We start from the raw sequence: 26,870 nt of genomic DNA on the forward strand, positions 1-26,870 counted from the left end.
CTTTTAGATGTGTTAATCTCATTTGACCCTCAAAAACAACAGTGTGACTTAGGTAGTATAGGATTTATCATATCTACTTTACAAAGGATAAAAATGAGTGTCATGAGGAGGAAGTGATTTGCCCAATCACAGAGTTAGTAATAAGTAGCAGGGTTGGGACTAGAACCCATTCTTGTGACTCACATCCCATTTTTTTTCCCCATCAGGCTATGATTCTGCTTTTCTAAGACACCAAAGTCCACTTGTTTAAATCAAACCTCTGTAAGATATGTGGCTCATCATATTTATGTCCAGAGCAAAATGCAAGAATTATGACCTCAATGTCTTCCATGGACTGGAATATTCTCCCAATCTTACTTTTCCACTCTCCCTTATCGTCCCCACCCCTGACAAGTTGAGGTGATGATAGAGAAAGACATTTTATGACATACAATACTTTATGTCAAAAGAGAGACTCCTCTGCCCTCAGATCAAGATAGATCACTTCCCCTGAACACTTTCACTTCTTGCCTTCATACTGTACCTTAGAACACCTATTCCTCCCACTACCTTACTCTCCATCTGTCGACACATCCTTCAAAAACCAGCTCAAGTGCAAACTCCTCCAAGAAGCCTTCCCTGATTTCCCCCCAGCTAGAAGGGAACTTTATTTCACTTAATCTCTTAGCATGGTATAGTTTTCTTATGTAGCTACCCTACTGTAATTTGTATTATTTTTATCTCTGCACCAGACTGGAAGATCCTTGGGGCAAGATCATATCTTATTTGTCTTTGTATTTCCAACTATGCTGAGCACTGTGCACTGCACATGTGGGGTGTTTAAGAAATGATTACTGAATGAATAAAAATGAACAAATCAATCTAGAAGTCAGCTAGTTCTGCCCTGGTTTCCCCACCCCCTCCCAGGTTACACTAACTTGGTAATGAACGTCTCAACAATTTTGCACATAGTAGCCAGTTATTTTGTTGATTTTTAAAATTAAATTAAATGGAATGTATGACAATAGAGTAAGGGGAAATGGATTCCTATTATATACCAGGTGAGATCTAAATTAGATATGAAGGAGGACTTCCTAACAAGTAATTCAGGACCCACACAGGTCACACCAGAAGTTTGTACTATTTACTTCTCAGGAGATCTTTTAACCTTGGTTGACGATGCAAAGGTTTAAATGAAACCCAGCCAGGAGACACAGAGATGGACCACCTCTCACCACAAGTGAGCTTTGTGTTTCTAGAAAGACAGCTTTGAATTGGCTGGGCCAGGCCAGGCCAGGAATTTGGCATTTTTTTCCTTCCTGAAAGCCTGAGAGCAGGTAAAAGGATTAGAGGGAGCTGGTTCCATGGTGACAGAATTGTGGGGAGGAGAGAGCTCCCCAAACACCAGGAGTTTGGGGTAGCAATGGCCCCCTGCCAAAGGCCTGCTGCTTCCTTCCCCACTGAGGGAGTGAGGCTGGAGAGCATCACAGCAAGCCTCAGCCAGCATCTCTCCTCTGGAGGTCACGCTGGCTGTTCCTGTTAAGGACGCCTTTCTGGAATACTTCATTCATATGAGCAAGTACATGAAAAACAATTAACCAATCCTTGTTTTAAAGATGTTAGAAGGTGGTTTGGATTGCCTTGTTTTTTAAGGTTCTGGGGCTTTGGGGCAGCAGCAAAAATATCAGATTGACAGTGTTACAGCTGGAAGGGCCTTTAGGATGCAGAATGTTAAAACATACAACACAGAATGTCAGAGCTTTAAGGGACTTTAGAGACCATCTAGGCCAACCCCTCAATTCAATTCAATTAACCAAATATTTATTTGTTAAGCACCTTTTATGTACAAGAAGCACCCTGCTCTGCACTAAAGGTACAAAGATGCAACATGATAAAGTTCCTCCCTGCTGTCAAGAGGTTGACTTCCTAAGGGGATGGAGTGAGGGCAGAGGGTGGGAAAGGGCATAGGAGATGTACACAAATAAATATGGTACAAGAATGTGACAGCAATTGGAAAGGAGAGATCCAAGCACAAGCTGTGAGAAATCTAGAGGGAGAGATCACCTTAAGTGGGGATTTAGGGGATACACTAAGGGAAGACTTCTCGGAAGAGGTGACCCATGAATTGAGCTTTGAAGGAAGGAAGAGATGTCAGCGTACAAGAATGGAAGTCTATTCAAAGGTTAGGGGACTGTGTGAACAAAGGCATACAGACAGGACAGAACAGAACAAGATAAGAACATGCAAAGGAGATTAGTATAGTGTGGCTGGGACATCCTTTATATGAAGGGGAGTAATAATAGGTATTAAAGCCTAATTAATTAATGTTAGAACTCCATCCCCATCCCTTGTCAAAATGTAAGCTCCCTGAGGCCAGAAGCTATTTCATTTTATATTTGTATATAAATGCTCAGTGCTCAGCCCACTTCTGGGCATGTTGTTGTTGAGCACATAGTAGGTGCTTAATAAAGGCACATAGAAAGTGCTCAATAAAAGCTCACTGATTCATTGATTCCTCATTTTACATATGGTAAACTGAGGTAGCAAGCAGCAAAATAGCTTTGTAGTGCTGCTGCTGATGATGTAGGGATAAACAGTTTATAGGAAAAGACCACCTGATAGCCTGGTAGAGCTAAGCCTGGGGGTGGGGTGGGGATGCAGCACAGTGGTGGGGGAGGAGGTGTGTAAGATGGGATAGAAGTGTTGGGCAGATGCTTCACCTGCATAGCCAGGCATGAGGGCCCGTAATAATCATTATCTGATGGGGAGCCGCATTCTAAACACTTAACCACATCCTCTTTATGTTCAGTCCAGCTGCATAGTGCATGGCACGATGAATGCTCTTCAACGAGTGCCAGGAAGGCATGTGCTCTGTCCTTATGAAAGGCTGGGAGAGGTAGTGAGGACAAGACAGGACAGGGCAGGGCAGGGCAGGTAGAGCCAAGGGAAGTGAGACTGGGGCAGGGAGGGCCAAAGGGTTCGTTTTCCCATCTCTCCCCTTTTCTTTCATTTCAGCTAATCAAGCTCTTCAGGATATTTGAAGGTTAGGAAAAGAGTTTGTTCAGCACGGACTCTGCAACACAGAGGAAGTATGGTGTTGTGGCAATTGCATTTAACTGGGGATCAGGAAGACCCAGTCCTAGTTCCAGCTCTGCCACTGACTGGCTGGGTGTCCTTGGACAAGTGATTAGGTCTCAGCAAATCCATCTTTGGAAGAAGGAAGCCTACAATGTCCCTAAGGTGTCAGAACAGATTGAGCGCTGGCTCTGGAGTCAAGCAGACCTTGTACTCACTAGCTATGTGACCCGGGGCAATTTGCTTTACCTCTCTCAGCCTCAGTTTCCTCATCTGTAGGGGATTGTAGGGGATAATAAAAGTACTGACCCAACAGAGTTGTTGTGAGTATCAAATAAGTTCACATATTATATAAAGCAATTTATAAACTTTAAAGTACTACATGTTCATTTTTCAGTCATGTCTGACTCTTTATGATCTCACTTGGGGTCTTCTTAGCAAAGATACTAGAGTGGTTTGCCATTTCCTTCTCCACCTCATTTTACAGATGTGGAAAATGAGGCAAACAGGGTTAAGTGACTTGCCTAAGGTTATACAATGTAAGCATCTGAGGCTGAATTTGAACTCAGGAAGATGAGTCCTGACTCCAGGTCTGTACTCTATCCACTGCGCCACCTGGCTGCCTACAAAGTACTACATAAATGTTAGCTATTATTACTGACAGTATGAAGGCAGGAGGTTGACTCAGATAGTTTTTAAGGTCCCTTCCAACTTGGGGATCTGGGATGCTATGAGAAGGTTCCAAAGGCAAATACAAATGATTCCTTAATTATCACTGAAGATCAAATGAGTTAACATATACATGTAAAGAGATTTGCAAATCTTAAAGAGCTATACAGCTGCTATATAGACCCCTTTTAAATGTAGGACTTGGGAGGGGGAGGAGGGAAAGGGTGTCTTCTGGGAGGCAGCATGGTATAGTGTAAAGAGCACAGGACTAGGAGTCAGAAAGCCTGCCTAAAGTCGTGTCCACTTTGTCTGTCCCAAGCCCTGTGACCTTAGATATGTCTCTTCCCTTTTCTGGACTACAGTCTTTCCTTTGTGGGGATCACAAAAAGAAGGAATATAAAATGCTCTACAAATGGGAGTAATTGTCATTAGGCGGCCTGTAGGGGTGCCCCCCATCACCTTGCCACTCTTCTCTACGAATTATCAGTGTTCTCCTGACCCCATACTCCCTGTGTCTGTGGTGCAGTGTGAGCAGGGCTGGGGGCCCCAAGAATGTGGCCATGCCAGAGCTGTGTGGTTCAGCATCCTGGGGGAAAGCTGTCTGCTCTCTTCCCCAAGAGAGCCAGCTGCCAGAGAAACAGCATCACCCAGCCTATCTCTCAAACCAAATCAGGGTCCTTCCCCAACCCCCCACCATGCTCTACCCCCCCTTCTCTTCTTCCTCCCACTTTCAAGTGGCTAAAAAGACACCCCCCCATCTCCTGCCCCCACGCCAAGGTGGGGAGGTATAGCAGGGTAGGGTGCTGCGGCTGTTCCTACACTCCCTCATCCAGCACACCCAGTCTCGCACAGGCGGCCAGCCCAGATGGCTGCTTCCAGAACACTGGGCAATGTGGCGTGCGGCTGGGGGGTTGGGAGGAGGGGGGAAGCCTTCCCCTCACCCATGTGGCCTGGAGCTCGAGGAGACAAAGGACGGCAGCGTGTTGTGCAGCCCTGGCACTGGGACTGTCTGGCTGCTCCTCCCCTCCCCCTCTGGGCATCAGACAGCCTCTCAGGGCTGCAGGACCCTCTGGGCTGGAAGCCTCCCTTCCCAGCCATCTTCGTGTTGAAACTTACTTTTTTTAAAAAGGGGAGTTGGAGGTGGGGGTGGGGGTGGTGGAGAGTAGTGAGAGGTGGTGGGAAGCAAGCCAGGAAGAGGGAAGGAGGCATGGTGAGACCTGAGGGGGCAAGGGCAGAAGGCTGAAGAACTGACAATGATCAGCCCCTCCCTATGGGGAGCCAGGCTCATAGCTGACAGGTTATGCTCTGCATTAAAGGGAGAACTAAGCATCTCGAAGTGGGGGAAAAAAACCAAACAAACATTGAATTCAGGGCCAGGGGACCTAGGTTGGAGTCCTGATTTTATGTGACCTTAGGAAAAACAGTTCACCTTACTTCTTTTGGGACCTCAGTTTCCCCATCTATAAAATGGAGTTGGACTAAATATCCCTTCCAGTTCTAAAATATTACAGAGATGAGCTCTGTTGTCAGATGGATGACGGGGTTGGGTCTAAAATTCAGAATCAGAAGATTTTGACCTGGAAAGGCCCTTAGAGATCACCTGGTCCAGTTCTTTTATATTACAGACAAGTGAACTGAGAAGAGAGATGATTTACCCCAGTTCAAAAGAGCTAACAAGTAGAGAAAACGAAGTGAAAGAGGGAAATGGGAGAGGAAAAGAGGAGGAAACCCCAGTGGAAAGAAGGCTTCCTGAGAGAAGAGTGGGCTAGAGGGAGAAGGATGGACCTGGGTGGCAAACTCTCTCTCTCTCTCTCTCTCTCTGCCAAATTCTCTAAGCTCTCTTGGGAGCTGAACCCGGTCCCAGGAGAGTATTCTCCCCTCTGCCAGGAAAGTTCCATACAGAACTGGCAGCCCGAAGCTGCAGGCGCCGACTGTCCCTCTCGGAGGCTGTCCTGAAAGACATCAATAATGCAAGGCAGCCTCCCTCCAGGGAGCTGGCACGAGGCTTCTGCTGGGCAGCACGGCAGAATGGAAAGTGCTGGCCTAGGGAGTCAGGACACTTGGGTTTGAGTTCCAGCTCTGTCACTTACAATCTATGTGGACACTGGGCAGGTCAGTTTGGTTCTGTGGGCCTCAGTTTTCCCATCTGTAAATCAAAAGGGTCAGAACAGATAATCCCTAAGGTCTACCTTCCTGCTTGAAAATCCCGTGATCCTAGGATTCAGCCTATGGGCTCCAGATTTAGCTTGAAGAGTGGGAAAAGTGGCTCAAACGCAGCTTGGATTGGACCCCAGGTAGATGCTCCCTCTCCGTCTGAGACTCCTGTATTTCCCTGTATTTCCCACAGGCCAAGCCGGGGCCACTCTCCACCCCCTCGGCTGGCGGGCGGCGAGCGGGCGGCGCTTGCCTGCCTTCCCAGTACCGCAGAAGCATGACTGATGCACCGTGTCCCACACAGACTCAGGGAGCGCCGAGGTAGGAGCCAGTTGCTAAGAGACGGAACTGTACTCTCCAGCCCACACTCAGACCTTTGTCACTAGCTCAAGGGTTTTTTTTTTTCCCCTCTCTCCTCTGGATCAAAACATACCATGTAGGTGAGAAGAAGGAGCAGTCGGCCTCCCCAGCCACTGGGGCCTACAGACAGCCCATCACATGCCTCTGGCTCAGCTGGGGAGACAGGGGAAGGGAGTCGGGTGGGGAGGGTGTGTGTGTGAGAGAGTGATTGTGTGTTGGGGGGAGGAGAGGGACTGCTTGCTCCAGAAGCAGGCAAACTGATCATTGGAGAAATCCTGGGAGGCTGTGTGTGTGTGTGTGTGTGTGTGTGTGTGTGTGTGTGTGTGTGTGTACCACCCCTCTCCTTCCACCCAGCAAAAAATAACCACTGGCCCTACAGTACAGCTGGACACAAGATTTCTCACCCAGCTGAGGCTGCATCCGGTAGGGACCAACCACACAAGAGGCTGCAGGGCTATAGCCCTAGAGAGTTCTAGAAAGGTCGAGGGCAGAGAAGGATGGAAGTTCTCTGGGGAAGACAGACCGCTTGGTGTAGTGGGGAAAAGAACTGGATTTGGAGTCCACTGACCTGGGATCAAATCTTGTCTCTTCTACTGACTCTTGAGGGATCTTAGACAAGATACCCAACCCTTTGGAGCTTAGGCTACTGTTGGACTAGGATTTCTAAGGCAACTTCCAACTCTCGATTCTATGGTTCCTGTAGATTTGGAGCAGGGGGCAGTTCAGGCCCTCCTCCTCCATTGCTGTGAAGCTGGGAATATCATTCCCATTCTGGGGGTGGTCTCAGCACTGGGTTTGCTGCAGTCCAATCTACGTTCTATCAATCAGCAGAGGGGATCCATCAAGCACCAGGGATGGCCAGAGTTTAACTCTCCTAGTTGGGTAACATAGATCAAATGGCAGAAGGGACCTTATGGGTCATTGAGTCCTACTCCCCATTTCACAGAGGAGGACATGGATGGAGTGACACACCCATGACCACACAAGTAATATGTGACAGAGGCCAGATTTAAACCTAGGTTTTCTGACACCAAAGCCCAGTCCCTTTTCTACTAGACCATCTTGTTTCTCTCCTTCTAGGCCTGGCAGGAAGTCTCCTAGGAGGGGGCCCTGTTGTGGGACCTGAGTCACAAGCCAGAAATCCCACCAACGACATACTAATAATAACCCTTTAAGATTTACAAAGCACCTTTCCTCACAACAACCCCCAGAAGAAGGTCGTATCATCCCTGTTTTACCAACGAGGAAACTAGGTGTAGAGAGATCAACTGACCTGCCCAGAGTCACACATCTGGTAAGTGTTGAAGGCATGATTTAAACCCAGATCTGAGAGCACTTTCCAATACAGTTATCTATTCTGCACTGCCTCCCTCTAGGCAGGGGTAGAGGCCTCTTGCTAACCCAGTCCCTGTCCAGGACTGGTTCGTGAGCAAAATTCAGAGGTTCAGGTTCATGCTGTCCAGCCCAAAACACTGACCCCATCGCTCACCCTTTTCTTTTTTGAAGGCTCTGATATTCAAGGAAGATTGATGTCGTGGTATTGTGGGGGGGAGAGATTGGAGAAGTAATGCTACTTAAGCTGGCATTAAAGGCCCCCCCCACACACACACACTGAGTCTGTCCCCAAGTTAGCTTTTCAGCCTTTCCTTCCCTTGATCCTCAACTCAAACTTTTTCCTCCAGCCAAATCTCCAAAATGTCCCTGGAATAGTCCTCTGGCTCTCACTTTCTCCATGCCTTTGCTGCAGCTATTGCCATACCTGAATGGCCCTTCCCCTCTCATCTCCATTTATCCAAATCCTATTTGGTTTTCAAGGCCAAGAAGCCTTTCCTAATTACTCCATCCCACAGGGAGCAGAGGTCTCTTTTAGTTCCCCCAGTACTTACCCATCTGTACTCTGTTCCCGGAATTTAAACGGAATGTCTTATGGAGCATGGAATGTCGGAGCTAAATAGGACCTTAGATATCAACTAGTTCTCCATTTTATAGATGGGAAAAATGAGGCTGAAGGGAGTTAAAGGGACTAATCTAAAGTTAACACAAGTTAGCGGAAGATTTGAATCTAGAACCTTTTTCTCTTGACCCTCTCAGTCCAGAGAGCTTTCTACAATGACACAATGACATCTGATAGTAAGAAATGTTCACATCTCTATAAGTTTTAAGAGTTTACAAAGCACTTTCCTCATATCAGTCCTTTGATGTAAGATTATTGTCCCTATTTTACAGATGAAGAAATTGAGGTTCAAAAAGAATATTCCAGGGGCAGCTAGGTGACAAAGTGGATACAGCACTGGCCCTGAAGTCAGGAGGACCTGAGTTCAAATCCGGCCTCAGACCAAATACTTGGCACTTACTAGCTGTGTGACCTAGGCAAGTCACTTAACCCCAATTGCCTTAAAAAAAAAAAGCATATTCCATAACTAGCATTCAATTCGATTGAGCAAATGTTTATAAAGTACTCATTACATCCAAAGTGCCAGAATAGGCATGGAGGAGAAAACAGCAAAAAGATGGAAAGATCCCTTGACCTTAAAGAACATAGAGTTTACTATTAGTCAGTCAACAAGCACTTATTAAGTGCCTACTATGTGCTGGGCACTAAAGTATACAAAGACAAAAATTAAATAGTACCTGCTTTCAAAGAGTTTTACATTCTGTAGAGGGACGTACATATGATATACAGGTATACATATATATATGCATGTGTGTGTGTGTGTGTGTGTGTGTGTGTGTGTGTATGTTTTTATATCTATATGTGTATGTCATGCCAAAAAAGCTACTTTAGGGGAGGAAGCATCAATGGCTGAGGGGATCTGGAAAGATCTCATCGAAAATGTACCATGTACAAAGAAGTAATTATGAATACAGGGTTGGGAGTGAAAGGGACAATCAGACAAGATACTGTAGGAATATTTTCAGAGGGAGAGCACTAGAAATTGGTGAGATCCTGAGATGTTTCATGACAGAGGCAGTACCTGTGGTGATCTTTGAAGGAGGAGAAAGATTCAGGAAGACAGAGATGAAGAAGGAGTCCATTTCATGGAAGATGGCTTACACAAATGTACCAAGGCAGAAGATGAGGTGGCAGGTCCATTCCAGGGAATATTAAGTTGGCCAGTTAAGCCTTTCCCTTGTTCGTTATCTCTTCACATGTATGAAACCTGTCTCCCCTCCTAGACTGTAGGGTCCTAGAGAGCAAAGACTGGGTCTGGGGCTTACTTTGCCTTCAGCACAGCACAGTCCAAACCAAACCTGAGGTAGGCCCACAGCAGGTGCTTTGTAAATATTTGGAGATTGACTGACTGCCCCTGGGGGATCCCTCAGCATCCCAGCATGGCCATCTAACAGAATACACTGCCCTTGGCTGGCACCAGCCCTGCAAGCCCCAGTTGGGGTTGAGCTCCTGATTCTGGCCAACAGGTCCCCTCCCTTCCTCCCCCTGCTGCCATCAGCTAATGAGACAGACAGCCTCCGCCCGGGAGCTTGCTTTGGCCCATCTCAGCGCAATCCTCCCAGGAAGGGCACTGAGAACACGAGATCAGGGAAGGTAATTGCTAATTTGCACAAGAGAAGGAGCTGAAGACAAAGAGACATAAATACGAACTTCCCGGCCAGAGCTTCACAGAAATGAAGAGGACCTCTGAGGTCACTTAGTACAACCCCAACCTGACCAGGAAACCTCTCAACAACATCCCAGGCAAGTGGCCATTCAGCTTTCACTTGAAGACCTCCAGAGCCAGGGAACTCATTACTTCCCTGGACAGCTCTAATTGATGTGATGCTTTTCCTTATCCTGAGCCAAAAATTTCCCCCACAACTGCCACCTACTGCTTTTCTTTCTGCCCTCTGGAGTCAAGCACAAATCTAATTCTTCTTAACTATAAGCAGGCCTTTAAATGCTGCAAGACAATCATTATGTCTTCCCTAAATATAAAATCACAGAATATCAGAGGTGAAAGGGACCTTAAATATCAGTCATCTAATCCAACATCCCCATTCTACAGATGGGACAGTTGAGGCCCAGAGAGGGGAAATTACATGTTTCTATAACTAGTAAGCAGCAGAACTGGGATTTGAACCCTTGTCTTACCTCTAATTTAGGGCTCCTTCTGCTAAACCTTATTTCCAGGTTGGGGGGGGAGAGGTATAGACAAAAATGGCCCTCATAAAATGACTTGCAGTTGGAAAAAGTTTGGTTTTTATACCCTTTCCTTCTCCTCCCACCCTCTGCATGTAGAAAAGAGACAGCCCTCACGGTTGACCCTCAGACTCCCCTCCCCAAGAGTCTTCTCTCTTCCTACCCTTGAGCCCAATTAAGGAATGGCCTCTCTCTCTACTGCCACCAGCCACCCAGCTCCCAGACCCTACCTGGCTTGGAAAGGGAGGAGGGTTCTGGCTTCCTTCCAGCTTTATGATCTGATCCCATCCTCTGAGACCTTTGAGACAATCTAATCCAACCCCCTCTTTTTACAGTGGTGAAACTGAGACCCACAAAGGGAAAGTGATTTGTCCAAGATCACACAGAGGACAATTTCCAGAGCCAGAATTTCTACCCAAGTCCCTTACTCTAGAGCCCTAACCCTTGCCACTGCCTTTCTCTGTCTCCCTATCACTTAGCACGGGACATGGCACATAGTAACTGCTTAAGTAATGCTTGTCGGCTGACTGTGACTGCCTCACACTGCTTTCAGGCATAGACACAAGCCCATGTGACCTTTAATTCTCCTGAGTCAAAGACTGGGTTCTTCCCTCAGAGTTTGATTTGTGTTGTCTTTTAAGCATCCATCTCTGGGCCTCAGTTTCCTCATCTGTAAAATGAGGTCTTTTTAGTTAGACTAGCTTTTTTTGGACTCCCACTTCTAACATGCCATGATCCAAAACCTTAATTTCGACTAGAAGGTTTAGCCAACAGCCCTTCTTCAGGAGAAATGGCTGCTACTACCAGACCTTCTGGGTTCAAATGACATCTCTTGGAAGTCAAGAAGCCAATTTGAGCAAAAAGCAGGAAGCCAAAGAGAAGAAATGCTGGGCTCTAGGTCTCCTTCCACACAAACTCTCCCTTGTTACTGGGAGAGGAGACAGTCCTGTGACATGACACGAGCCTGGAGGGACATGACACATCTGGCCCAGCGCTACTGCTTACTGGATACATTGGGCTAGGATTTGGAGGGCCACTCCTAACTCTAGGTCTTATGGTTCCTATAGATTTGGAAAGGGGAGCTTCTACCTTCCTGGTTGCTGCCACTTGTGAAGGGAAAGATCCCATTCAAATTCTGAGGTGGTCTCTGGCAGTGGGTTTAGGCACCTTACAGGAGGCCTAGAGAGCTTCTGGGGGCAACTGACACCCAGACCAGGTAGGATGGTATAGCAGATGAGGGCAAAAATGAGCATGGGGTGGGGGTGGGGGTGGGGGCAAAAGCTGTTAATTAACTGTACAAGGTGGTAAGAAAAGTCCTACTATGGATCTTAGGTGCTTCACTTCATCTCTCTGGATCTCAGCCTCTTCATCTGTAAAATAGGGATGACATACAACAACTTACCTCACAGGGAAAGTACTTTCTACATCACAAAATGCCACAGAAATGTGAACCACTGTCATTACTAGTGATGATGATGACAGGGTCAGGTGTCTAAAAACCCTACCTCACAGTGAGGTTACATAGACCAATTAGGTGAAAATACGACCTCAGAAGAGCATTCACTCCTTACCAAACTGGGCCAGCCTTTTGGGATGGGTCCACCCTACAGAGATTCCACTTCAAACTCTTCCAGGTGGGTCAGGAGAATTCTATCCTCTCTCTTTCCAGAGCCTAGGACCCTTGCTTAGCTCAGTTCATAGCCCTCTTACACAGGCTGCTGGGACTAGAGTTTCAGCCCTTCCCTCTGCATTTCGACATTCTTACAACAGACCTTCTGACCAAGAAACATGTTTTACAAAACCTGATCAAGAACCACAAATCTGAAGGCAGCTATTTCTGGGGGGGGGGGAGGTCATGGCAGAGTGGACTATTATTATTACATCTCAAAAGGACAGAACTTATTATAATTATTAATCAGACTAGCACCCATTTCTAGAAAGTTTTAAGGAACTACAAACACTTTCCTCGGGACAATCCCATGAGGTTAGGTAGTGTTACCATTATTACTGCCATTTTACAGAGAAGAAAACTGAGGCCGGTGAGGGGAAACGGCTTTCCCATTGTCACACAGCTAGCACTGACTGACAGAGGTGAAATTCTCTAAGACTTCCTGACTCCAAGTCCAGGACTGTTTCTACTGTCTCTCAATTTCTACGCCTCAAATCCTTTTGCTCTTGGGACTCCTCTCAATGAAGACACTTCCTCCAGTGTTTCAAGGGAGACAACCTCATACAGTGCAAAGAAGGGACAGACAAGGGGCCCCAGGCCCAGTTCTGCTGCTACCTCACTGGATGACCTTGGCTAGGTCATCCAACCTCCCTGGGCTTGTTTCCTCATCTATAAAAAGAGGAAGAAATGAGCCAGAGAGTATAAAATATAAAAAGCATAGTATAAATATGGAGGGAGGGGGATGGCAATGATGGCCGTCTTCCTATAAGGCAAGCAGTTCACACGAAAGTCATTCTTGAAATCATCACCAAGGACCAAGTCTACTATTAATGCTCTGTCTCTCCCACCTATTGGTGGGGAAAAGGAGAGTCCACTAGCCTTGGAGCCAGAAGGGCCAGCTTTCCTGGAAGGTGGGGGTCTTAGAGATCATCAAGGTCAGCCCCCTTATTTTACAGATGAAGAAATCGGGGCCCAGAGAAGGGAAGTAACTTGCTCAAGGTCACACAGTGAGTCAGCTCTAGAACCAAAACTGGACTCCACGCCCAGGGCTCCTTCCATGATATGTGTGATAGAAACAGATCTGGTGAGGGCTGAACTTCCCAAAAGCTCAAAGTCCTGGGGCAGCTAGGTGGCGCAGTGGAGAGAGCACTGACCCTGAAGTCAGGAGGACCTGAGTTCAAATCTAGTCTCAGACCAGACACTTGACACTTATTAGCTGTGTGACCCTGGACAAGTCACTTAACCCCAATTGCCCCCCCCAAAAAAATTTCAAGGTCCCCATCTTTGCTACAAGGCTGGCTAGCCCAAGGGTCCCAAGAGAGTGGTACTCTAACATCCTTTGCTGAGGGATAGAAGCCTCCTGCCAGTCACTGGTGAAGGACCATTTTTTAAAGGGGTGGTGGGATGGGCAATTAAGAGTTAGCTGGGAACTAGATTCAATATTTAAGGAAAAGAATAAGCAGACTGAGAGACCTAATCCCAGCTCTATCACAAACTTGCTATGTAACATTAGATATGTCCCTTACCCTCTCTGGGTTGCAGTTTCTTCATCTGTACAACGAAAGAACTGAAGTTGGACCCCTAACAATCAAAACTAATATTGGAAGGGGGATGCTTCAGGAAGTAGGGAGCTCCTCATCACTAGAGGTTTTCAGTCAGAGGATGTACAACAACTTGTCAAGAGGATGCTGGAGAACATCACTTCTAGAGAACACTTATAGAATATCAAGACTTCCAAGACTACAAAGAGGAGAAAGTGGATTCCAAAATTTTCCTTTGAACCTTTATTCAGTCAGTAGCTCCACCTGGAATTGCTCTCCTCTCCACTGGGCTGAATACAACTCAGCTCAACACCTCCTTCACCTGTCAATCTTTCCCTGGTCACCCTAACCCAAGGTGCCCTCTCCTCATTCTAGACCCCATATTTGTTGAGCACTCTACAAAAAGTTTTCAGATACATGACTTCATTTCATTTCCACACCATCTTTCTGAAAAAAGTTAAAGAAATTGTTCTCCCATTTTACAGATAAGACCACCTTAGTGACTTTTCCAAAGTCACACAGTAAGTCAAGAAGCATCTATTAAGTGCTTCCTAAGTGCCAGGAACTGTGCTCAGCACAGGACACAAAGAAAGGCAAAAATACCCCCTGCCCTCAAGAAGCTTACATTCTAATGGGGCAGACAACGTATAAATAATGAGATTCATACAAGATATATTCAGGGTAGATGGAAGGTAATCTGAGAGGAGGAGGCACTAGCAGCTAAGGAAAGATCTGAAGAAGGTAGGAGTTGAGCTGAGTATTGAAGGAAGCTAAGAGGTGGAGGGGAAGGGGCAGGGCATTGCAGCACGCAAGTGAGTGATAGAGCTGGAAATGAAGCCCAGGTTTTTTCACTCCAAACTGGGTCTTCTTTCCACTATACCATCTTGGCCCTGCAGGTGCTAGCTAGTGAGATCCAGGATGCTCCTACTGAGCTTAGAGAAGGATAGGAGTGACTGTGCAGAGTGTCATTCCCCTTCTCTCTCACCCCCGCCTACCAATGAACTTGTCAGGGGTTTCCTCTTAGAGTCTATAACTGCCTGACTTCTGGAAGCAAAATGTTGGAAAATTAAGCTAAATGATTTGAAAGGCTTCTGGAAAGCTCAGGTGCACAACCATCTAAGCCTACGAGAACACAGACATATGACTGGATGATCTCTAAGGTCCAGACCTGTTTCAATAATCTCCATTCTAATATTCTATGTTTTTAGGGCAAGGGCCCTCCCAGCTCCAACATTCTATGTTCTAAGGGCCCTCCCAGCCCTGACATTCAATGTTCTAAAGGCCCTGCATAGCCCTGTCAATCATTGTTCTAAGGGCCCTGCCCAGCCCTGTCAATTTGTACTCTAGTTCTGACAATCTGTATTCAAAGGGCCCTTCTAGCCCTGACAGTCTATGTTCTAAGGGTCCTTTCAGCATTAAAATTTTCTTAAGTCTTTGACAATTTTGCCATATTACTGTCTGAAGCTTTCAAATAGCACGGTTGGTAGCTCCACCTCATTGCCAGATATTTATCAGCCCACCTGGCTCAGACACCTCCACCTGCTTCCCAGCACACACTTGGGCAGCTTTGATAATACCCTGAGAATTGGGGCGGGGCTCTGTCCATGGCTGGAGTCCCAGCTAGGACACACCAGGGATGTAATGGCTGAGAATTCCTACGACTGGACTCCTTTGATTGAAATGAATGTCTGAATGTGAGCTTAGCCTACCTCAGGGGAGGGAATAGCCCAGTTTAGAGTGTCCATTACCAGCAGTCTATGAAGTAAGTATATTCCACTACAGCCTGGCCACTTTTGCCCTCAACTATTAGCTGAATAAAACTGAGAGCCTTTAATTGCTTGGCACCATCTCCTGTTACATAACTATAATTCTATGGTATGTATATGTAATAATTCATTATTATAACTGAGTGAAGGCTATCAAAGAGACCCTATCACGTCTAAGGTTGGTGGATTATTCTTCTAGAAGTGCCTTCCCTGGGTTTTGCCATGAGCACCAAATCTTGTCATTAAAACTGGTGTGAGCCCCTCATTCCTTTTTCAAAGAGGTGGGAGACTATGGATGTGGATTATTGTATATATTGTCAGACATAATTGATGTGTTGAATTATTTTGTTGAATTGCTTTTTCTTCCTCTCTCCTTTATGCTTTTTTTAAAAAATAGGATGGATAGCTCAAAGGAAAGGGAAAAGGGATATATCTGGAAATAAGAGTGATATAAAAAAGAAAGGATATCAATAAGAATGAGGGTTTAAAAAATTGGTACCAGGAAAAAGGGAGGCCATAGGCTCAAACCCCTTGAGCCCACCTCACTGCTACTTGGCTATTTGCCCTATAGTTTAGCCCTCTGAGGGCTTAGCTCTATCTGGGTCCGTACCTCGGGGCTTAGAATCCTGTTATTAAACTATGGGAGTAAAAAAACATACACAATAATAATATAAATATATTATTAATATGATTATATTATTAATTATTCTATATAATGTTGGTTAATATAATATTAATATTAATAACATGTATGATAATAATAATAAATGCCTTTCTTTGAACCAAAGAAATTTGTATAATAACTCTAAGTTATTTCCCTTCCAGAGACTTAATTTCCCCATATGCAAAATTAGGGGGTTTAATCTAGAAGGTGTAGAAAGTTCCTTCCAGTGCTGACAATATATATTCCATGTAGTAACGGTCTGCCTAGCTTTCAGTGCTAATGTTTTATATTTGAAGGTCTCTGCTCTTAACATCCTATGCTCCAAGCATCTTTCTAGTGCTAATGTTCTAAGTTGTAAAGTTCCTCCAAGCCCTGACATTTTCTGTTCTATGTTCTAAGCCAGGCTCCTTCCAGCTCTATATGTCCTAAGTTTCTTTCTAGTTCTATGTTGTAAACTCCCTTTCATCCTTGACATTCTATATCCTAAGGTTTTCAGTTTTAACATTATTTATTCTATGTTTTAAGGTCTGTTCCAGCACTGACATTCTATGTTCTATTTCCTAACATTCTATGCTCTATGTTCTTTCTAGTTCTATTAATCAAAGTTTTAAAGTCCCTTCTAGGTCTAGCATTTTAGGTTCTATGTTCAAAGATCCCTTCCAGCTCTAACTCTGTGTGTGTGTGTGTGTGTGTGTGTGTGTGTGTGTGTGTGTGTGTGTGTGTGATCTAAGGTCCTTTCCAGCTCTGACATTTTGTGTTCTGTGTTTTAAGGTCTGTTCTAGCCCTGATACTGTTTTGTGTCAAAGGCTCCTTTCCAAGCCTGCCATTCTATGTCTTATGTTCTAAGGTCCCTTCCAGGTTTGACATTTTGTGTTCTGTTTTATACAGTCCCTTTAAGTCCTGAATATTTTTTTGTTCTATGCCATAAAGTCCTTTCTAGCTTGACATTCTACACTTTTAGAGAAAACATTTTGTGTTCTATGTACTAAGGTCCCTCTCTTCCAGTTCACACATTCTGTGACTCTAATGTTGGGTCCTTATTCTCAGCAGATCTCTAAGCACTATTCATTGCCAGACTGGGACCTGGGAAGTGCTGAAGGCTTTGTCATGCCTCTTTTTCTTTACTCAGGCAAACTGGTCAGAAGCAGGCTTGGGATGTTGAGCTGTGCTGGGGTAAAAGGAAGGAGGAGGGAGAAATAATGTTAGAGAGGAGGAGTGGCATCTGCTTCTCCCCCCAGACTGAGTGTGAGAGTGGAAGGCAGAGAGGCACCAACCCACCACCTTGACTCCCAAGAGTCTTGCCCAACTGGCTTCTCAGTGGCCTCGCAGGCCCCCCTATACAGCTGAGTTGCCTAGGTGCTATGGGAACATAAAGCTAACCTCCTCCATCCCTGGTAACATCATCCTGCTCCACCCTTCCAGAAGGGTCAGCTAAGACACTAGGTGGGGAAAAGGGGCTTGGCCCAAGGTTAGTGCTGGACTAGGGAGCCTGGAGTGATGAAAAGAACTATAGGTTCAGACATAGAAGATCTGGATCTGAAGACCAATACCACCACTAACACACCAAGTGACATTGAGCAACTCACTTCCCTTCTCTGGGTCCCTCAGTTTCCTCCTCTATAAAATGGGAGGCTGCTGGACTAGTCAGTCTTTAAGGTTCCTTCCATCTTTAATATTCCATGATCTCCAATTGTCTTAGGTCTACCTAAACCATATTCTGGGCATAATTTGGACCAGTTCCATCTCCTTCCTGTTCCCTCTCCCTGGCCAGGGACACTTCACTTTTGTTCTTCTTGGATTCCCAACACCTTCCTCCATTGATTGTTAATAAGAATACCCCCACTCACAGGAACATGGAAGATGTCTTTGAGTTTGCCTGACTATCCATCACAAGGGAAGCTCACCAACACACAACCATGACAAATGACATAATCTTTTAATTGCTACCTTAGAAAGGACCCTGAGACGATGCACCAAACAACCCTATGAGGAATTGGGGGTGGGGAGAATGGGGAGAAGGGAGAAGAATAAAAGGAGAAAAGAGAAGGAAGGGGGAAGATAATAAGGAGAAAGAGCAAGATAAGAAAGAAGGCAGAAGAGGAGGAGAAACAAGAGGAATCGCAAGGCAAGTCTTCACACTGGCAGAGTCACCATATCATCTAAGTGAGGCAGGTTGGGCTAGGCAACCTCCCAATTCTTTCCAAACTCATAGATTCTATGATTCCATCAGCCTGGCCCTCAGAACCCTAAGGGTTCAGCCTGAGGTGTAGCCATTCCATGAGCATCTCATCTTGTCTCATTTGACTCATTCCTTACTTGTGCATACCAGGCTGCCTGGATGAATCTCTCCCTTCTAGCCAGCTGGACAGTGTTGCTGACCTGTGACAAGCTCCTGCTGCCTTTCACACACACACACACACACACACACACACACACACACACACACACACACACACCCCTCTGAGATTAAGGAAAATACTAAAGCACCTGCTCACACCTGGCTCCCAACCTCTGCCCTCTCACTCCAGAGACCATGTACCCTCAAGAAGAAAGGGCCAAACAGCATTTCTAATCACCATGAAGAAAAAAGGTCTTTATCTAGTTTCCTCCTTCTCCCACCACCCAAATGCACCAAAGCAAGCTAATCTAAAGATGCAGTCTCATAAGGACATAAGATTTAGAGCTCAAAGGGAACACAGGGATCACCTAACCCAACCCTTCATTATACAGATGAGAAAATTGAGGCCCAAAGAGAAATGACTCCCCTAGAATAATATGGCTAATAAGTAGGAGAGCTGATATTTGAACTCAAATCCTTTGACTCTAAATGCAGTGCTCTTTCCAATACAACATACTGCCTCAAGAAAGGGAAAGGTATTAAAAAGAAATAGGGAATCTTTATAAGCTGACATTCCCCCAGGGCAGGTAGCCATAGCATCCTTATCCTCATCTCAATAGTAGTAACTATGGGAGCAGGGAGGAAGGGAAGCTCAATCTTGGTACCTGAGGGAGTCATCCCAGGTCCAGGCCAAGGTCCTATAGTGGCTTTGGGAAATTGGAAGACACTGGGGGTCAGATACCCGCTTTCCTGACTGCCTGGGGATACATGGGCGTTTAATTAATGAAATAACCCACCTCATCTGGGCAACAGCAATCCAAATGGTTTTCCTGCCTGGAATCATTTTCCTATTGCAGGTCTAGGGTGCCAGCCCAGGCTGAAGCAAGTCAGTCATGTGCTCCCCAAATCCCCTAGTACCCCTTTCTGAAGCCCCAACACACATTTCTCTCAGGACCCAGCCTTCCTAGTGCCCTGCATGGGGTTGCCCTTCTCACCTATTTGTCACTCAAATCCCATTCAGGACATCTCCCATTCAATTCAATTCAACCAACATTTATTAAATATGCTAGGCACTTTGTCAAAAGCTGAAGGAGAAATAAAGTTCAGATGCGCCTCTGTCTTCATGGAGCTCACAGTCCAATAAGGGGACAAGACACAAACACAAAACTGTAACAGTGAATAAGAGGTCCAAACTGATACTAATCAATGGAGCCATTCCTCAGTTCTAACATTCTGCCTATATTGTTAATACACGGTGTCACCTTAGACAAGGAAGACATTTAACCTACCTAGACTTTATCTATCACCACCACTGTTGCTGCCACCCCAAATCCACGATCCTAAATACCATACAAGATACCATACACATTGAGAGTTGTTCCTGGCAACAATATTGATTCGTCTACTTGGTTGCCTTTCTAGCATCCTCCTTTCCTATTTCAATATGTTTAATGCGATCTTTGGGAGCTTATAAACACTGAGGAGCAAATGACTGAAGATAACTTGAGGTGTTGCTCCCACCTACCTCCATGTACATAATGGGATGTTTAAGGGGAATAATCCTTTAGCCCAAAAAATGGAATTTTACAACTTAAGGGCCAGTAGAAAAGGTGGGTTAGATACGGCTAATCCCAATATAATAGAAATAATAATGGACTGGGAATTTAGAGACCTAAAGGGTCTAGTCCCAATTTAGTCCTTGAGTCACTAACTCAAGGTGTGACTTTCAGCAAGTCACTTTCCTGTCTATGAGCCTCAGTCTCTCCTATCTATAAAAGGATAGGAGCTTGACTAGATGGTTCATTCTGGCTCTGACATTCTAGGCTCTGACATTTCTCCTGGTTATAAAACTCTATGACTCTATGACACAGGTCATTCTACATCTCTGAGACTGTTTCCTCACCTGTGAAATGGGTATAAGAGCACTTATAGTTAACTCTCAGAGGGCTGCTAAGAGGGAAGTGCTTTGTAAACTTTAAAAGTGCTATATAAATGGGTGAATGTCATTAATAACATTAACACCATCCCTGACTTAATACCCTACAATGATAAGAAAAAGAGAAATCTCCTCTATGCATGAGTATAACTTGGGCTGTCCAAACATATCTGACATGCTCTTTCTCTTCATCTCAGCCTTTTAGAACCCGTGCCTTCAAAAGTCTGCTCAAGAAGCACCTTCAACGAGGGTTTTTTCCTGGGGCCTCCCCCTTCATTCCCTGCCCCATCCCCACCTCCTCGTGCCTTTCTCCTCTAAGATTATCTTGTATCTACTCTGCATATATCTTGTATTTATCTATATACACATATGTTGCCTCCCTAGTTAGAATATAAGCTTCTTGAAGGCTGGGAGCGTTTCAGTTTTTGTCTTCAGCACTCAACACCGAGTCTGGCCCAGAACTGTCACTCAAAAAAATGCTAGATTATGGTTACTCTTTATCATAGATATTTTCAAATCAGCAGAAGACTCCCAAATCTATACTTTTGGGTCCTCATCCATCTCTAGGACAGCCCACCTCCCTCATTTCCACCTGCCTTTAGACAACTCCACCAAGATGTCTCCTAGACATGTCAAACTCAACAAGTCTAAAATTTAAAAATTGTCTTTTCCTCTAAACCCACCTGCCCTCCTGATTTCACTAGTTTTGTCAAGGGCACCACTATTTGTCTCCAGTCACTCAAACTCATAGCCTAAGAGGCATCCCCAACTCTTAGTTCTAATTTACCCATATTCAATCAATTACCAAGTCTTCTCTAGTCTATGTTTCTCAGATCTCTCCATTCATAAGACCCTCAGGCCTTCATGACCTTTTAGGCCTAGACTATAGCCTCCTAACTGGGTTCCCTGCACACAGCCCATCTCCTTTACAATCTACCTTCCATACCACTGACAAAATGATATTCTGAAAAAACAGGCTTAACTATGTCACCCCCTGCTCCAGAAGGTTCAGTAGCTTCCTGCTGCTTCTAGGATAAAATGCAAGTTTTTCTGTTTAGTATTTAAAGCCCTTTCGATCTATCTCTGGCCATCCTTCCATGACTACTTATTACTCCCCCACCCCCACCCCATACTCTTAAGTTCTAAGCAAACTGGCCTACATACAATTCCCCTATACAACATTCTGTCTCTCACCTCCCCTCCTTTGCCCAGGCAGCCAACTCAGTGCATAGAATTATATCCTTCCTCACCTCTGTCGGAACCCCTAGGTCCCTTAAAGGATCCTTCAAGAATCACCTCCTTCAAGAAGCCTTTCCTGATTTCTCCAGTTTTTAGTGTACTTTGTATTTAATTTATATACATCCTGCATTTATTTATCTGTGTTAAGTAACAATATATATTAATTGAGGGCAGGGACCGGTTCATTTTTTGTCTCTGTATCTCCAGAGCCCAGTACAGTGCCTTGCACATTGCACACTTAATAAATATTGACTGACTGAAAGGGTCACCTCATTCAGAGGCTTGAAGGAGGCAAAAGGTTTACTTTGTGGCAAGTGAAAAGGGTCAGTTTGATTTCCCTGTCTCCCTGACCCCAAAAAGGGTTGTCTCTGACAGGACATAGTGAGGCAAAAAAAAAAAAGAAGGAAATCTTAATTGTGTTTTTTCATAAATGGAGAGGCCCCAACTCCTGTCATAAAAAGATCTTATCCCCTTGAGCACTCTCAGCTCCTCCCCTCCTCCGCTTTCTCTCACTGTCTGTATCTTAGATTTCCTGTGACACCCTGCAGACATTGAAAATCAACTTGTGGATCCCCTCCTCCACTATCTCCCAGCTCCAGCTGAGGGGGGGGGTGGAATGGCCCTTGCCCTGGCCCTGGCCCTGGCCCTACTCCTATCCCTAGCTCAGGCTACAGATCCCGGCCTAAGTCCCAGCCCCAACCCCCACCTCAAGTCCCAACCCCCACCTCAAGTCCCATCTGCATAAACTTAATTCTCTCTCACCCTCTTTCAGCCTTGGGACAGTCCGGGACAGATTAAGCCTTTGTCAGATACACCCAGGAAAGGAAGGGCCAGATGGGACAGGGGACAAGTGGTGTCAGATAACCAGGCAGGATGAAGGAAAGCCACAAACCAAGTCCAGCCCAATACATATGGCTTTGGGGAAGGGGGGGGGGGATTCTGAGAAAGGGGAATTATGGGGGGAGGAGGGAAAATGGGGGGGGATGTTTGGAGGAGGAACCAGAACAGAATCATTCAACAAAACACTTCACCCTAAAAATCCACAGGCTCAATCTTTCTTTGTGTCTGTTCCAGAGAGACCATGCGTGGGGGGGGGGGGTGAGATTTGGCCGGGGGGGGGAGGGGGAGGGGGGAGTAGGAGAGGTCAAGGTGAACACAGTTTAGGAGAGTTTAATCGGAGAAGGGCCCTGCCTCAGGGGAATCCACAGAGGGACCCCTCCCCTCACCCAGCCTGGCCCTTAGTTTAAAAAAAAAAATCAGGCCAGATGGGCCTATAGTGCAATCCCTACCACAATGGGAAATCTCTAACTTTAATTTTTTAATGGGGGTGGGAGGAACTATAGGTTTTAGAGTTAGAAGGAACCTTAGATATCAACTAGTTCCAACCCTCTCATTTTATAGAGGAAAACTAATGCCAGGAGAGGTGAAACCAATTGCCCAAGATCACTAGTAGAGCAGAGGTAGGACTGGAACTCAGGTCCCTCTGACTCCAAATTCAGTATTTCTTTCTACATTACACCATGATCTATATACTGGGAAGCCTCAGGGCATGGTTCCCTCTCAGTTGAGGCGGGGGAATGCCCTCCACATCTTCAAAAATTGTCATCTAACAAATTAACTCTAAGGGAATCCCCCACACCCCCCCATACTGAATTTATAGCAGTAGGGTTCACCTAAAATAATTGAAAATGAGGAAGAGTGAGAGATCTGGGCAGGCAGGCACCTGGAAACTTAAAGAGGAAGGCGAATGGGTGGCTTTTTCCTCCAACTCCGATCTGTTTATCTTTAAAACGTGCCTGATTTTTTTCTCTCGGGGAATTGAAGCCTCTCATCCCTTCGGAAACTCACAGTCTCTTAGGGGTGTGTCTGTTTTGTTTGCAGATTTATGGGAGCTTAGGTGAGTCCCGGACAGGAGGTAGAGTCCGCTGGCTCACTAGCGTGTGCGCGCGCTCGCTCTCTCTCTCCTCCCTCCCAGTAAACCAGCTCTCCAGAGGATTGGCCTCTCCTATCCTCCCTTTGGGGGAGTTTATTCATTCCTGAGAGTAGGAGCTAGGTTGGGGGTGGGGTGGGGTAGCTTTCATTTTGGCCTTGGTATCCTTAACTAAGAAGGCTGTGCCCCCCCCCCCTTTCCCCGGGCCTGGGGTCTTGTACTGGGAGGTAGGGGGAGGAATTTTCTCTCCCAAGGCCAGGCATGGGCTGCCTGACATCCTGGGGCCTGTTGGGGTCTCAAAGACCAGGCCCAACCCGTTCCGAAGGTCTGGTGGAAAGCGAAGTGGGGTGGGGCAAGGGAGGTCAGGCTAAAGACAGGTTTGAAAGGGTCCTAAAATCTGAGGGCAGGGAGCCTACCCCAGGGATCCCTCATTCCAAGCTGGGAATCCAGGCCTGAAGCCCCCTCCCCTCCCCCAGCCCAGCCCCTGGTAAGAGGCAGACCAGATGGGAGGTAAATAGTGCGTTTATAAGCATTTACCACAGATGGACTGCCCTCACCGCAGCCTGCAACCATCTCCCTTACAGGGTATCTGGGAGAGGGGACAACACTGTTTCCTCAGAGCTGCGAAGAAGGGGGCGGGGGGAGGCAGCCTGCTGAATCCCCTTTCCCTCCCCGAATTATCCTCCCTCCATCCTCCCAACCAGGCAGCTCCAGCATCTCCCTCGCCAGCCTGCTCGCCAGCCTTCCCACTGCCTCTCCCCTCCCCATCCCACAGCCCCTACCCCCACCCCCCTCCTTCGCCCGCGGAGGGCTGGGAGGAGGGACAAGTGCACTTTTAGTAACGACAAAATCAATTGTCTATGAAGATTCTACTCTCAGGCAGATGGTGCAAAGACTGAGGGAGTTACTAGTTAGGAAGACCCACATTAAACCCCAGCCCCCCGGAGAAGAAAAAAGAGGATGGGGAGGGATGGCGTGGAAAGGTGGGGGGGGTGCGATGTCCGCATATAAAACGTGAATCTCTTAATTTCTCCGACTCAAAGTTCAAAGATTTGAGCTCTTGGGGCGGCCCCTGCATCACCCCCACCCCCAAACCCTCCTTAGAACAATGAGGTCCCAGTGGGGGAGCCTCCGGCTCTTTCCCCAGGGCAGCAGCCCGAGGGGCCCGAGGTGGGAGGGAGAAGCAACACTCCCCTACCTCCGCCCCCGCCTGCACCCTAACTGGCCCCCGCCCCAGCCAAACCGGGCGCTAGGAGGCCCCACCCCTCCCCCACTCCCTGGGTAGGCAGCCCGAGGGGTGAGGGGGGGATGGAGGGGTCAGATGCCCCCTCCCTGCCAGCCTCATCCCCTCTCCTCAGACCAAGGCTGAGAGCGATGAGGGGGTGGACCCGTCCCCATCCGCACCCCAGGACCGTCCGGCCCCGCCCGCCCCGCCCCGCCCGGGGGCGCCTCCTGCGCCAGTTTGCATCGCGCCGGGCCGCCCCCGCCCGTCCACCCAGGGCCAGTCCCGGGTGGGGTCGGGGCGTTCCTGCCCTTGCCCGTGCCCCAGCTCCAGCTCCAGCCCCTACTCCCTGGCCCGGGCTCGTCGCACCGCCCCCCTCCCCCAGTCTGCGGGGCCTCGTCCCAGAGCCTAGGAGAAGAGGGGCGCCCCTGGGAAGACTCCCTCTCCTCAGGCCACTGCAACCCCCGTAGCAGCCAGGGGGCAGGGGGCGGTGGCACTAGCTAGGAGCTCCCGCCCGGGGCTCGCTCGCCAGCCCGCTCGGGACAGCCTGCTTGCTAGGGGTGGGATGGTCTGGCTCCCGGAGCAGCCGCCTGCTGGAAGGGGGAGGGGGGAAGAAAAAGGAGGAGGAAGAAGAGGAGGAGGAAGAAGAAGAGGAGGAAGGGGGAGGGGGAGGAGGAGGAGGACAGAACATGCCCGGGTGAGCACCCGGGACAGCCCGCGCTGCTGGGGAGAGAGGCGCGGGGGGAGGACTCGAAGCCTTCCTCGCTGCCTCCTGCTCCCGGGACAGCCCGCTCGCTACATGGAGAGCCGGCCGGGGCGGGTCTGCGCCGCCTGGGCCATCCCGTCGGGAACCAAAGGGTACCGAAGGGAGGGAAGGGGTCCCCTGCCTGGGATGGGGAGACACTGCGGGATCAGACTGGGCTGTGGGTAGGTGGAGAGAGATGACCACTCAGACACAAGCAGGGCTAGGACAGACGGACAGCACTCAGACAGACAGACAAGACACACGCGGACACTGAGGGGAGGCGCGGGCGCGCACTGACCGTTCCAGTTTTCACCGGCACATACACCACTTGACCCATCTTCGGCTCCCTGCTGGTCCCCAGCCGAAAGCCCTTGGAGCGGACCCAAAACTGGAACTTGCCTTTCTCCCCTGATGAGGGGCCGCTGTTGCCGGCACCCGTGGTCCCGCTGCCCCCGCCTTGCAGGACCTCGGCGATCCGCTGGTATTTGCTACGAGTGACCGTCTTGGTCTTGGCTGAGTCTCCGTAGGTCCGGAGACACCAGTCCCGGAACTGGCGCCCCAGCTCCGTGTCCCCGGGGCTGCGGTCCCAACCCCCCCGCAGGAGCAGTGTCGGCTTCGGCATCCTCGGGGCCCTTGGGGGCGGGCAGAGAGCGGAGCTGGCCGGCCGGCCGGCCCGGACTAAGGAGGGAGCGACGGGCGTAGACTAACGCTGGGGCTGGGACTGAGACTGGGTCTGGGGAGCGGCTGCCCCGTCCCGAGATGCGGCGGCGGCGGCGGCAGTGGCGGCGACCTCGGCGGCCGGGACGCGCGGGGCTGCAGCAGGCAGGGTCCCTCCCGCTCCTCCTGCGCTCCCGCGGTGGCGGCGGCGGCTCTTGCTCCTGCTCCTGCTCCCGCTCCTGCTCCGCCTCCTCCTCCCCCCCGGCCGGGATGCAGGAGGGGATGGAGCAGTCGGGACCGGGAGGTGCAAAGGGGGCGGGCGAGTCCCCTCCCCGGGAGGGGCCGCCCCGCAGCCTGTGAGGGGGAGCCCGGGGCGGGTGAGGGAGACCGAGCGAGACACCGGCGGCGCCAGCGGTGGCTGCTGTCAGGCTAGCGGGCTGCTCGTCTCCGTCCTCCTCCTCCTCCTCCTCTTCTTCCTCCTCCTCGTCGTCCTTGTCCTAGCCGCCTCCTCCACGCAGCGGGATCCCACCTGTTAGAGCCGCGTAGCTTCCCTCCCCCTCCCGGCCCCAGGGCAAAGGAGGCTGGGCTTCCCCCCCCCCAGTCCCTGGCCCCAGGGGGCGCAGGGGGCCGGACTTCCCACCGCCCCAGCCGGGGCCGCCAGGAGCGCAGGGGGCCGGGCTTCCAGTGTCCGGGCCGAGGCCGCAGGGGACCAAGTTTCCCCCTGTCCCGGCCCCGGTCTCAGTCCCTCAGGCCTCAGAAGCCGAGTTTCCCCCTGGCCTTGGCCCCGG

At 48.3% G+C, this 26,870-nt stretch overlaps 1 protein-coding gene across 1 annotated transcript in view; it reads right to left on the minus strand.

The window, feature by feature from the left end:
* Positions 1 to 26,568, minus strand: part of NOL4L (nucleolar protein 4 like) — a 200,443-nt gene extending 173,875 nt beyond the window's left edge. The window contains exon 1 of the mRNA XM_020990731.2: positions 25,724 to 26,568. Within this exon, the coding sequence (XP_020846390.1) occupies positions 25,724 to 26,047 (324 nt within the window). The 5' untranslated portion in view covers positions 26,048 to 26,568. The remainder of the gene's footprint in view (positions 1 to 25,723) is intronic.
* Positions 26,569 to 26,870: the final 302 nt, after the last annotated feature.

This window comes from Phascolarctos cinereus, unplaced genomic scaffold, assembly GCF_003287225.1.
Source record: "Phascolarctos cinereus isolate Bilbo 61053 unplaced genomic scaffold, phaCin_HiC Scaffold_2;HRSCAF=192, whole genome shotgun sequence".
NCBI classification, from domain to species: Eukaryota; Metazoa; Chordata; class Mammalia; order Diprotodontia; family Phascolarctidae; genus Phascolarctos; species Phascolarctos cinereus.